This window comes from Camelina sativa, chromosome 17, assembly GCF_000633955.1.
Source record: "Camelina sativa cultivar DH55 chromosome 17, Cs, whole genome shotgun sequence".
Taxonomy (NCBI): domain Eukaryota; kingdom Viridiplantae; phylum Streptophyta; class Magnoliopsida; order Brassicales; family Brassicaceae; genus Camelina; species Camelina sativa.
The window spans coordinates 16911242-16924452 of NC_025701.1; the positions used below are offsets into that span (position 1 = coordinate 16911242).

At 27.2% G+C, this 13211-nt stretch overlaps 1 protein-coding gene across 1 annotated transcript; it reads left to right on the forward strand.

Moving 5' to 3' along the window:
• On the forward strand, window positions 1711-4615 carry LOC104757452 (probable WRKY transcription factor 14). Its single transcript, XM_010480193.2, has 3 exons — window positions 1711-2624; window positions 3255-3395; window positions 3852-4615. The coding sequence occupies exons 1-3, from the start codon at window positions 2059-2061 to the stop codon at window positions 4447-4449; spliced, it is 1305 nt and encodes a 434-aa protein (XP_010478495.1). The 5' UTR covers window positions 1711-2058; the 3' UTR covers window positions 4450-4615.

Here is a 13211-nt window from a genome sequence, read left to right on the forward strand (position 1 = left end):
AAAAAAAAAAAAAAAAAAAAAAAAAAAAAAAAAAAAAAAAAAAAAAAAAAAAATTATATTTACACTACTTTTGTCCCTTTTACAAGTGCATGAAAGGTATAGGATTAATCTACCTGGAGACAATTTTTCTGAGTCGTCAAATTTTTAATATATTTAATTTATATTTATAAATATTTTAGAATTAAGTTATATATTCCTTTTGTTTCACAAAATGTCATGTTAGCATTATTTTGTATGTTTTAATATAAGTGTTGTCTTAGATTTTCAACATAAAATTTGGCATAAAAATTTCTAATTTAATTTTTATGTTCTAATATAAATATTCCTAATATCAAAAACTAATTTAAATTTAAAGGGTGTAAGAAAAATTATTTTATGTTCTTTAAGTTTGTTAAAAAGTGTCAAAATGACATGAGAGAGATCGGGAGTGTATATATATGTGCGCCATTTGTAACAGGATCGGTGTATTTTAAAACTATTGATGGTGTTGTTATGTACGAACGTGGGTTTGTGTTCATCATGAAGAAGTCGACAAATATATCACATCCTTATAACATACTTTCTTATATTATCCCACAAATATATTTGTATATAAAGATATGACTCGTCTACGGTTAATATACTTCCCAGCCATTTTACGTGTTCTTGTGCGAAGTTGTTACATATACTTTTAAAAAATATTATCCCACATGTTTTTGTGAATATTTTGGGTTGCCGTATATATTATCATCTAAGTTATTTAAATTTATACCCACAAAAAAAAAAAACGATATCCAATGAAAAAGAAAAGCATTCATCACACCGTATGATAACAGTTTTTTTATGTAATCAATATTTGAATACTGAATGAATCGCAAATTATTTTTCAATAATTCAATATAATTTTGTAATATTATTAGAAAATTATTACAAATGTCACACACAAATATACAAACGGTTTAAAAATTGCATCATACTGTACTGATATGTTTGCATAGAATTTTAGTATCTGTTTCAAACATACATTTTAACTATTCAACAGAAAGAAATGAAAGTCATATAATGTTTCTGTGGCGGATTCTTATTGGTTAACAAAGAAACGTATTCCGAGAAATGCGGTTGTATCTCTTTGCTTCGCCGTTGATCACTCATCACTTCTCTTTACAATCGCAAGTGTACCCGTACATATATACGTAATTAATAGATATATATATATGTCTACTCGTATGATGTTGTATAATATCTCGTCTTATCAATTTCATAATCAAGTTCGTTTTGGAGTGATCTTGTCATAAAACTATGTCAAGACAAGAAATCATAATCTAAAATGAAAGATAATTAGAGGTCTTTTGTTTGAATTCCGTTAATAATTAAATCAAAGATTAGTAAAACTTGAAATGGTATTCAAAAAACAGTGTGCTATTATTCTCTCACAATAATATGAATCTCTTTTATTCTTCTTGCGGGCAGACAGACAAAAAAAAGTAGTATTAATTTATACTATCAATTATAAAGTTGTACCTCTATGCTAACGAATTATTTGCGGCGAGTAATCAAGAACTAATATTATATTAGAACTTCACAAACTCAAGTAAACTCAGAAAGATAATCTAAACTAAAAAGTACAACAAGACTTGGCCATTGATCCGATTATCTATTAAATGATTAATAAATAGAGTATCTCACTTACTTTAACTTATATTTCCGTCCATACTTTATAAATTAATATCTCGTTATAATATTATATTGGTTACTATGAAATCTGTCTCTCTCTCTCTCTCACCAACATGTAGAAGGGGAAGAAGATGTTACTTCATCTCATCACGAAAAGTCAGCGTCTCTCTCTCTCTCTCTTCATCATCTACCTTCCTTCTTCTCCTCAATCTTTTCTCAAGAAATTTTCCCAAAAAAACACTCACAACTACGATACTAGAAACATAATCTCTTCTTCCACTACCTCTCCTTCGGATTCGTTATATATGATCATATTATCTTGATTCTCGATCCGATTCTTTCCTCTATATATATAGTTTGTATATATACAGCAAGATATATACACTCATCATCGTCATATAGATTATGTGCAGCGTCTCTGAGCTTCTTGACATGGATAGCTTCCAAGGAGACTTAACCGACGTCGTACGAGGAATCGGAGGCCACGTGTTGTCGCCGGAAACTCCTCCTCAGAACATCTGGCCTATTCCTCTCACGCATCCACCACCATCGCCATCATCAGATCTTCATATAAATCCATTTGGAGATCCATTTGTGAGCATGAACGATCCACTCCTTCAAGAACTCAACGCCGTCACAAACTCCAGCTATTTCTCCACCATAGGAGATAGCAACAACACCAATAATAACGGTTTCTTGGTTCCTAAGGTATTCGAGGAGGACCATATAAAGAGTCAATGCAGTATCTTCCCAAGAATCCGGATCTCGCATAGTAACATCATCCACGATTCCTCTCCGTGTAATTCTCCGGCCATGTCGGCTCACGCTGTCGCCGCCGCAGCAGCCGCCTCACCGAGAGGGATCATCAACGTAGACACAAACAGTCCTAGAAACTGTCTATTGGTCGATGGCAACACGTTCTCCTCGCAGATTCAGATATCTTCCCCTCGGAATCTAGGCCTTAAAAGAAGGTACAAATTTTAGTTTATTAATTATTCTTCATCTTGGATCAAATGATTCATTAAATGCTAGCTTTCTATAATTAAGATATATTGATTTAATCCGAAGATGGTTTTTAAAGTGATTATCTGTATAAAATAATTGGGATTCAATTTGCATTATTTTGATGATACCATATAGGGTAAAGTAAATTAGGGTTATAGGCCACTAGGTAGCTAGGTTTATAGGAAACAAATCAATCTCTATTAACATTCGGAAAAAGTCGGATGCACGCATATGCTAATAATAGAATGAAAATTATGATTCTCTTTGTGTATGTATATCATAATTCCCATTATTGAGTGTTTTAGGGTTTTTTTTGTCTTTTAAATTTTCTGTATATATATATAGACAGTATATATTTAATTGTTTAGATTCATAAGAGGAAGGAGGGTTGAGGTTGAAGACACATGCAGGAGAATCTATGAACTGTCACAATTAAAAGAACATATAACTGCGTTGCATCATGTCTCAAACCCAACTGATAATAATGTCCCACTACCAAACTTAGCTTTCACAACTTACATATATACACACGTACGTGCACTGTATATAGATCAAAAACCACACGTGTGTAAGTATGTTGTATATACTGGTTGCAGAAAGAGTCAAGCAAAGAAGGTGGTGTGCATACCAGCGCCGGCTGCGATGAACAGCCGATCAAGTGGGGAAGTGGTTCCGTCTGATCTATGGGCTTGGCGTAAGTACGGTCAAAAACCCATCAAAGGCTCTCCTTTTCCAAGGTACTACATACTATCTCATCATACCAAAACAATTTCATATATGATAATATATATTTATATATCAAAGACTAAACTAAACTTTCTTTCACCACCACATTTTTCTTGGCTCAAGTTGCTACGAATATTCGTATGTTGCAACAACTCGCCTCGTGATAATTGGTCCCTATGTATATTATTCACCCATGAAAATAATTAATATTTGCTTACTTATACGTACGAACTATGTTAAGTTACGGTTAGGGTCCAGGCATTATGTTAAAACTTAATTACAAAAGCAAAAGAAATTTGCAATGATATCGTTTTTATTTGATTTCATTTTGTAGCCAATAGAATGATATATAATCATCATAATGGTTATATATATGTATATATATCATAACACAATTATATTTTGTATATGTAACAGATTTGGCTAATCTCTATGGTTTCTTAATTATATATGATTGTTGCTTTCAGGGGTTACTATAGATGCAGCAGCTCAAAAGGTTGTTCAGCAAGAAAGCAAGTCGAAAGGAGCCGAACCGATCCAAACATGTTGGTGATTACATATACCTCGGAACATAACCATCCTTGGCCCATCCAACGCAACGCTCTCGCTGGCTCCACACGCTCCTCCTCTTCCTCCACTAACCCTAATTCCTCCAAATCCCCAACGGCAAACGCAAACGCAGCGGCCACATCCATTGGCTCCCAAAATACCACCTACTTGCCTTCCTCCGCCACTCCTCCTCCTCCTCCTCCTCCCGTCTCAGTCTCCTCAGTAAAAGATGAACGGGGAGATGATATGGAGTTGGAAAATGTAGAAGACGATGACGATATTGCTCCATATAGACCGGAGCTTCATGATCATCAGAACCAGCCAGATGATTTCTTCGCAGATCTTGAAGAGCTAGAAGGAGATTCTCTTAGCATGTTGCTTTCTCAAGGCTGTGCCGGCGATGGGAAAGATAAAAAGATGGCGTCTGATGGGATCAGCGATTTCTTCGGCTGGTCGGGGGATAACAATAATAATAATAATAATAATAACGACGACCGAGACTCAAGGTCGTTATAGATAGTGTTAATTACAGATAAACAAAATATTTTTAATTAAGTTGAGCTTGTGAAAATGACTATCGTAGTGTCTGGTCAGGTGTGGGCTAATGTCTAATGAGCTGCTTACTTGACAGACCGTGAACAGTATATATCGTCATTTGTTCTACATTTATTTGTTTTTTGTTTTTCGTTTCCGGCGGATCCCCTCTTGTATATTTTAAAAAAAAAAGAATTGAAAAACAAAGGGCAGTAATTTTCTTCATTTTTTTGTGAAAAGACATGCTTTATTTATTTCTCGACAATATTAGAGAAGATAATTTGACCAAAATTTCGTTAACAAATCGTTTGAGCTATATACATGCAGTTAATGGATTAATTGTTATAGTTAATATGTTATGTAAGTTTTGCTGCTGGGATGGGAGCAGGAGAAGTGGGGCTAAGGAATATATGGTGGATGGGACACAAAGTGAATAAGTTCGTTCATCTACAGTTCAATCACCAAACGCATCCAATAACCCATACCAAAGCTACCAAGCTAGGCATCTATATCGAATTATCTTGATTATAAGATCAAATTTAGAAAAATATAAAATTTTAAATCACCTGCTATAAATTTATTTATTATTTTCTGTTTTTTTTTAATGGTTAAGAGGTTCAAGACTGTAGGTCCAAACATCCTATGGCAGAGCCTAGACCATATAAGACTATGTACAATGAGAGTGTTGAATAAATTTTTCAACTGTTTAATTCATGCAATGGACCTGTTGAATTTTCTAAAAATCATACGTGTATTAAACTGAGTTGAATAAATTTAACTAGTTGAATCTGAAAAAAGCGGGAACTACATTGACACATGGCAAAATATGAGAGAAGATGTGAATGAGTTGTATCTATTTGCTTTTTGTGAGAATTTATTTCATCCTAATTATTTTAGCTCAATTATCTTACATTAATTTATTTTTTTATAAAATAAAAGTACATCAAAATTCATCATTTAAAAAAATCTATAAATAGAGACTAGTCTTGTTTTATTTGGAAATAGAAAAAAATATCAATTTTTATTAGAATTTTCAATTTTCCTTGGACCAATTATTTTGTTGGTGTGTGTTTAACCTTCTTCATTTTACTTACAAAAACAAAAAAAAAATAATAATTATAAATTACAATATAAATAAATTTATATAGAAATTAATTAATTTTAAATTATATTAATTTAGTTTTAATTGATAATTATTATTAGATATGTAATCATAAATCATAAATTAAAATAAAATTAAATAAACATAAAATAGTAGGGTAAGGTGTTGAATTTTATTAAACAGAACCATTGGAGAAGTTAAAATTGAATTGAGTGTTGAATGATTAGGTGGAAATAAGAGAAACTAATGTGGAGTGTTAAAAGTTGAGGTGGAGGGTGTTGAATCTGTTAACCATTGTACATAGTCTAATATGATTCAAGGTGGACTAGAGGGATTACTTATTTCAACAACCAATAAGTTTATATAAAAATATTTTAAAATGGTCAGTTTTATGATTCATTGCGTTACGAATCTTCTACTAAATTCATTATATAATGTTTTGAAATTTATTGTCAGGTCGTCATTGTGTTTAGTTTTTTTTGTTGTTCATAATAAGATCCCACATTATATACAGTATCTTGTTTAGGATGTTCTTATTTTATTTTTAGGATGTTGCTATATATATACGAGCATAATATTAATTGGAGTTGGGGGGTGATGAAATTTTTGGATTTATATATGTAAAATATGTAAGAATAATTTCTCAATCAGACAATGCATGTGGGCGATCTTGAAAGGCAGGGAGAAAAGCCCTAGTTTCACGGCTTTCTTAATGGGGAATTTAATTTAGAATCCCATTCTAATTATATTATATTCCGTAAAAGGCCAAGAGCTTAATTAATATACATACAAATGTTGTCTTTAATTCGTCGTTTTATGATATTATTCTTACATATACTTTGTTGAAACTGTCACACCTCTGTATGCACACTGTTTATTTTTAAGATATCAACGGTTAATAACATGTCGCAGAATTTTGTTTGTTTTATGATTTTTTGTTAATTATACATCATTCTTCATTGATGTATATATTTTTTTTATGATTTCTTGCAGCAAAACTTGTTTTATAGAAGAAAATATATAATATTTTATTTTAAAATATTTATTTTAAAATACAAGTATAAAAATCTGTTTTATGATGGTTTTACAAAAACGCTTAAAATTTCGCAACATGTTATCATTACAGTGTTTTTGTAAATCCATCAAATTACAATCACAAATTATTTTCTTACATGAATATAGAAAGGACATAATTCCTCTTTTCTGAAATTTTTACCATTAGTATGTAACTACTAGATTGAGAATTATCTTTTGAATGAATAATATGTAACTCACATATCTTTTCATTGTTAAATTATTTTCGTATATCATAGTAAATTTCATGTATGAAAGGTACATATTCAGATTCATTATCCCTCGATTTTTGTTTGGTAATTTATATGAGTTACGTTATTCGATAGGTTTGACATGAGAAATGTCATGGATCTGTTATTTCTACTATCATTGGGATTCAAATGTTCTTCTCTTCTCTTATGTTGTTTGGTTAAATAAAGTGGAAAAAAAAAAAACAAGAAGAAGCAATCACAGCAGCACGTTTCACATACACGTATTATTTTTTTTTTATTTTAAATCATACACATATATACTATTTAATTATAACTGAATTATATGAAATGATCCATGAGAGTGTCAGAGACTCAGAGCAGCCTTTATCAATATGCTGTCCCGCGTTATTTACGCGATCGATCTAACAGTAACTGATGTGTGTATGTCAACTTTAATTCCATCTTTGTCTTTTTTCTCGTACCAATTTTCTAAAATTGAAATCCATATACCAAATTTTGTATTTACAGATATTTACAAGAGTAATATAGGGATTTTAGTGACTTTACGTTCTAACTTCGTAAAAAAAAAAAAATCCTTATATATTAATAGAGAAACTTTTTCTTGAAAAAGTTGATGTGTCGCCGTCAGAGAACTCAAGACACATTTAGCAAAAAAACACTTAAATTTTCTACTTAATTACATTAACATGCCACTATATTTAAAAATAATGATTAACTGAATAATAATTAGATCTGTCATCAATTCTCACACAAATTTAAATATCACATATTAAAACCTATAAAATAATTACATACTATTTTAAGTCAAAATTTTACTAAAATTTACTTACAAATATACAAGCCAAAGTTATATTATTTTTAAGAAATCAATATAAAAATCAATATAAGTAAATATTCTAAAAAGGCTATAAAAACATATAAAGAATAAAAATATAAAATTAATAAACATATAAAGTTATTAAACATATAACTTATTAACAAAATCATATAAAAATATTATTTTTAAGTTAGTATTATTACCATAATAATTTAAATAACAAGCTTTCAATAGTTATTATAATTGATTATAAAAATAAATATATTACCCCTGAATTATCTCCAACTCATTAAAGGAAACTCAATTCCCAATAAATATAGATTTATATATATATATATATATATATATATATATTCATAATTAAATATAAAAATGACAACAAATTAGGGGATATCATGATGTGTGATTATTTATAAATATCTCAGTATGTAAACTAATTAATCTCAACATTTAGTGTGATTATTCATTAAAAATGGAAATATTGATAACCAAATCGGAATATATGTTTTAATTATATATTAATCAATGTGCTATTAAAAAGGAATGAGAGAATAACCTTTATCATTATAAATAAACTTAGTACCCAAAAAAATCATAATATATTTAAAATGAGTGATTATTAGATTATGAAAAATTGTTATAGTTACTTGATTAACCATAAATATAAAAAATTGATTTTTAAAGCACACAAAAATATATATTTCCATAAATTGTAACATTTTATAAATATTTTCCTTACCGCGTTCATATAATTCACAGGTGAAATGTATTCTTACACGAATACGTTGATTTTGAAATTTCATTAATTGTTCATAATGGCTTTTTTGGTAATAATCCGTTATTTATAGAAAATATTAACAAACCGACTAACTCAAAATATTTAAATAGCCTAATCACAAATATTAAATCAATAAATTATATTATCTTTAAAAAATTTAGTTTAGAATCCGATTGTTACTAACATATAATGAAATTAATTAATTAAACTACTGAGTAATTTAGTATATGTTGTTATGGTTACATAAGAAACATGCAAAATTGTTATGATTACAAAATAAGACATAAAAGATATGAATTTGATTTTTAAACCACACAAAAGACATGTTGCAATAAATAATAACATTTTATCAATATTTTATCTTCTACATTTAAATATTTCACGGCTGAAATATATTTTTAACACGAAATAACGCAGCTTTGAATAAATAAATAAATAACTTTAGTTACATATTATGTTTGACACAAACAAATATTGGTTCTAGAATAATAATTTTACTTATATTAATTTTCTTTAAATCAATTTATACCGTATATAGTATGGGTTGTTACCTAATTGGTATAGTAATGTAGCAGTTAGTTGTCGAATTGTCATTTCCAAAACTAATTTGAATTAAGGATAGATAAAGTGCATTAATAGCATTATACTAGCATAAGTCAATGTACTAAGTTGTGGCCACCAAAGTATTATTTTTTCATTTTTTGTCAGCCAATAATTATATCTAAGCAATATTTTGGAGATTAATACATAAAAATAACAGAATAAAGAAGAAAAAAACGTAATGAGTACTATCAATATTTGATGTGGGATTTTGAGAATATAATGGAAATAGTGACTCTAGGTCAAGTCAAATCGTCCATCTAGTCTGATTGATAGAAAGAAAACTTCATCACAACTCTTTGTTTCCTAAATAAATTGTTTTGATTTGACCAGAGGGGGAAAAGAATAGTCTTTACATTTTTATTGCCAACTATCTATTATTATTTACTTTTGGGATAATAGTTTCTTATTTATAAAAAGTACAATTTTTTGAAAATTATAAAAGGTTTCTGAAATCTTTATATTTTCTGGCATGACTAATATTGATTAATCTTTTAAATGTATTGTAACTTTAAGTACTTAGAGTTTTCAAAAAATTGGTTTTGTGCTCACGATATATTTCCTCTCTAGTATTTTACTATTTACTACACTTTGTATGAAATTTTCTTGAATTTGTGTTCTTCTTCAGTAAATTTGAATTATAATATTTTTCTTGTCATCTGTTACTTCACTAAGAGATATCCCGTGCTTAAAGCACAGGTCAATATTTTTTTAAAAAATTATAATATAATAATAAAAATTATTGTTTTAATTTTTTTTAAAGTTACTTTATTTGAGATAATATTTATTTTTAATTTTTTCTGTAAATCTATTAGTCTATTGGAATACTAATTATTTTAAAATATTATAGTATTTTATTGTTTAAGTATTATTACAATTTTATATTGTTTGTTTGTTGTATTTGCATCATTATTTTATAAAATATAAAATAGTAATTTTAATATTATAATTGTGAGCAAATAAAAATTATTAATTTATCATTTATATAAATTTAGTTTTACCAACCCGTCAATGTAGAAATTAAAACACATATTTTTCATACATTGAGTAATATATCTTCGTTTTAAAAAATTCAAATCACAACATATGCAGAAAAAATAGAGAATTTGTTAAAAATACCCCTTTTGATATACCCCTTTTCAAAAATACCCTCTTTTCTGGCTATTTTTATTTTTGCCCTCTTTTAATTTTTAATGACCATTTTACCCTTAGATGAAAATTATTTTATTCAATAAAAAGAAAAACAAAATTTTTCCACCAAAAAATTTCCGACATATTTTCCCGCCAAAAAGTTTTCGAAAAAATTTTCCCGCCAAAAAATTTTCCCACCAAAATGTTTCCCGCCAAAAAAAAATTACAAGGTGTTTATAAGGCTTTTATAAGGTAGAAACCTTATAAAAGCCTTATAAACACCTTGTAAAGGCTTTTACAAGATTTTTTTAAGAGTTTTAAAAGGTTTTTTAAACAATTTGTAAACGCTTTTACAAGATTTTTAAAATGTTTTTAAAAGGTTTTAAAAGGTTTTTAAAAGGTTTTTAAAAGGTTTTCAAATGGTTTTTAAAAAAATTTTAAAAGGTTTTTAAACACCTTGTAAACGCTTTTACAATGTTTTTAAAAACCTTGTAAAAGTTTTTATAAGATTTTTAAAAGGATTTTAAACACCTTGTAAACACTTCTTTTAAAAGCTTTTTAAAAGCATTTACAAACTTTTTAAAAGCATTTACAAGGTTTTTAAAAGCGTTTACAATGTGTTTAAAAACCTTTTAAAAACCTTGTAAACGCTTTTAAAAGTTTTTTAAAAGCGTTTACAATATTTTTAAAAGGTATAAATTTCAATATTTTTGGCGGGAAAAATTTTCGATTTTGGCGGGAAATTTTTTTCGATTTTGATGACTGTACATTCTTGCTGTCACTCAAAAAGGGTAATTTGGTCATTTTGTATATAAAGAGGGGTAGTTTTAAAAATGGTCAACATGAAGGAGTATTTTTAAAAAGAGGTATGGAAAAAGGGGCATTTTTGAGAATGCCCCAAAAAATATGCATTTGATTAATAATAAGTATTATAAGAAAATTCTAAACAATTTGTAAATAAAATAAAATAAAGATGATAGGAGAATTATAATTTGAAATCTTAATAAAATCTTCGAATTTAGTTATTAAAATAATTGTATTGTATACTTGGATATAAAATCTTAGTTTTCAAAATTCTGAATTGTTTATATATATATATATATATATATATTTTTAAATATTAGTAATTTCGTCTATAATTTATTAGAAATAATTTTTTAAAGATTTTTTTTAATATTTGATCTGTAAATGTTTTTTAATTAATTATATTTATTTAAATTAGTTAATTAAGCTTAATTAATTTTTCTAATGGTAATTGAATGTAATTTTTTACACATTTTAAGGTTAGTTTCATATTTGTACTTCCCAATTAATATAGTAGGATTATAAAAGATATTTGATTTTTAATTTTATTACAAGATTACAAATAATGATATATTAGACCATTTTTCAATGAAAATGTATTTAGTTATTTGTGTTGATAAATTTCAAACTATGAGACTACAACAATGTTAGTTTTCAAATTTGATAAATTTCTTTTAGTTTTTTTTTCACTTTACTGAAAATAGGCTAAAAAAAAAATCAAGGTTGGTTCCAATTTTACTTTCTTGATTTTTTATGCATTATCTTTTTTTCATTATGTCTTATTGATTATTCATTATACTTTTGTTTAGGTAAATATTAATATCTTATTATTTTATAAATTAATAATAACGGAACTATAATAATTATTTTATAAACTGAACAAAACAATAATTTGAAATTAAAATATATAATCATTTATAAATTTTAGAAATTATACTTTCCAATGTGTTATTTTGCCCAGTTTTTCTACATCACAACTATTCTATAAAAAAAAAACACAAACAAACAAATATCTGTTGCAAATTACATTCTACTTTATAATATAATAAAATATGCTTTAACAAAAATATGCTTTAACCAAAAAAAAAAAAATGCTTTAACAAAAAAAAATATAATAAAATATGTTAAATAATTACTTTAAAAATTGTTATTTAGATTACTGAAAAGAGGTATGAATCAAACGATGATCTACAAATAACCAATGATCATAATTTACACACAAACGACTGAATTATTTCACACACAAAAAGTTAATTCAAAGAATTATAACCAATGATCACTATTTACGACTTCGGAAACAAAAGAGGGGATAAGCTTAAATTATTATTTGGCATAAAAATTATTATTTGGCATAAATATTATTTAGGTAAAAATTTTTAAATTATTATTTGGAAACAAAAGAGGGGATAAGCTTAAATTATCATATAACTGATTAAATTATTATTTTCGGATGAATAGTGAATACCAGTAATTACATAAAATCATAGTTTTAGGTAAAAGCAAAACCAATGTGACAAATTTTTATTTGGCATGTTAATTAGCTTGTAATTTGTTATAATAATCTGATTACAACCATGTCAACCAACCACCAACAAAGAAAAATTGATTCTTTGAAGGATCAATATGCAAGAGCTTTGCAAACTCTAAATGAATCACTTTGACAATTCCAGACTCAAAATTGAACAACTAGCTTACTGTGTTTGGTTTATATATTTAGGAGATTGTGTGATTAGGCAAGTAATTCTTGTGAAAATAAGATTTGTTTGTGTTTGTTTCAATCTGCTCTGCTGACAAAAATATTTAAAAGCTCAGACTTGAAAGTATGGATAGACCAGTTCCTCCTAGGTGTCAAGTTTGCAGCCTCAGACGTAGAGGTCGTTGAAGATTTTTCAATCAACAGCACTTTGTACGCAACTTGGTTATCTGGTTCGATCTGTTTGCAGATTATACACCATCACGTTGAACAATAGTTCCCACCTAGACATCATATTTATTAATATTACGTAACAAAACTGCGCTTTTTATTGAGATTGAAGAAAATCATATTTTTATACATCAACATAGATGTATTTTTTAAAAATAATATTTTTATACATCATATTTATAAATCAAATTTCACACATTATATTTTTTAAAAATAATATTTTATACATTATACTTTTTATAAAATATATTTTCAAAAAAATATTTTAAAAGATCATATTTTTAAACATCATATATTTTAAA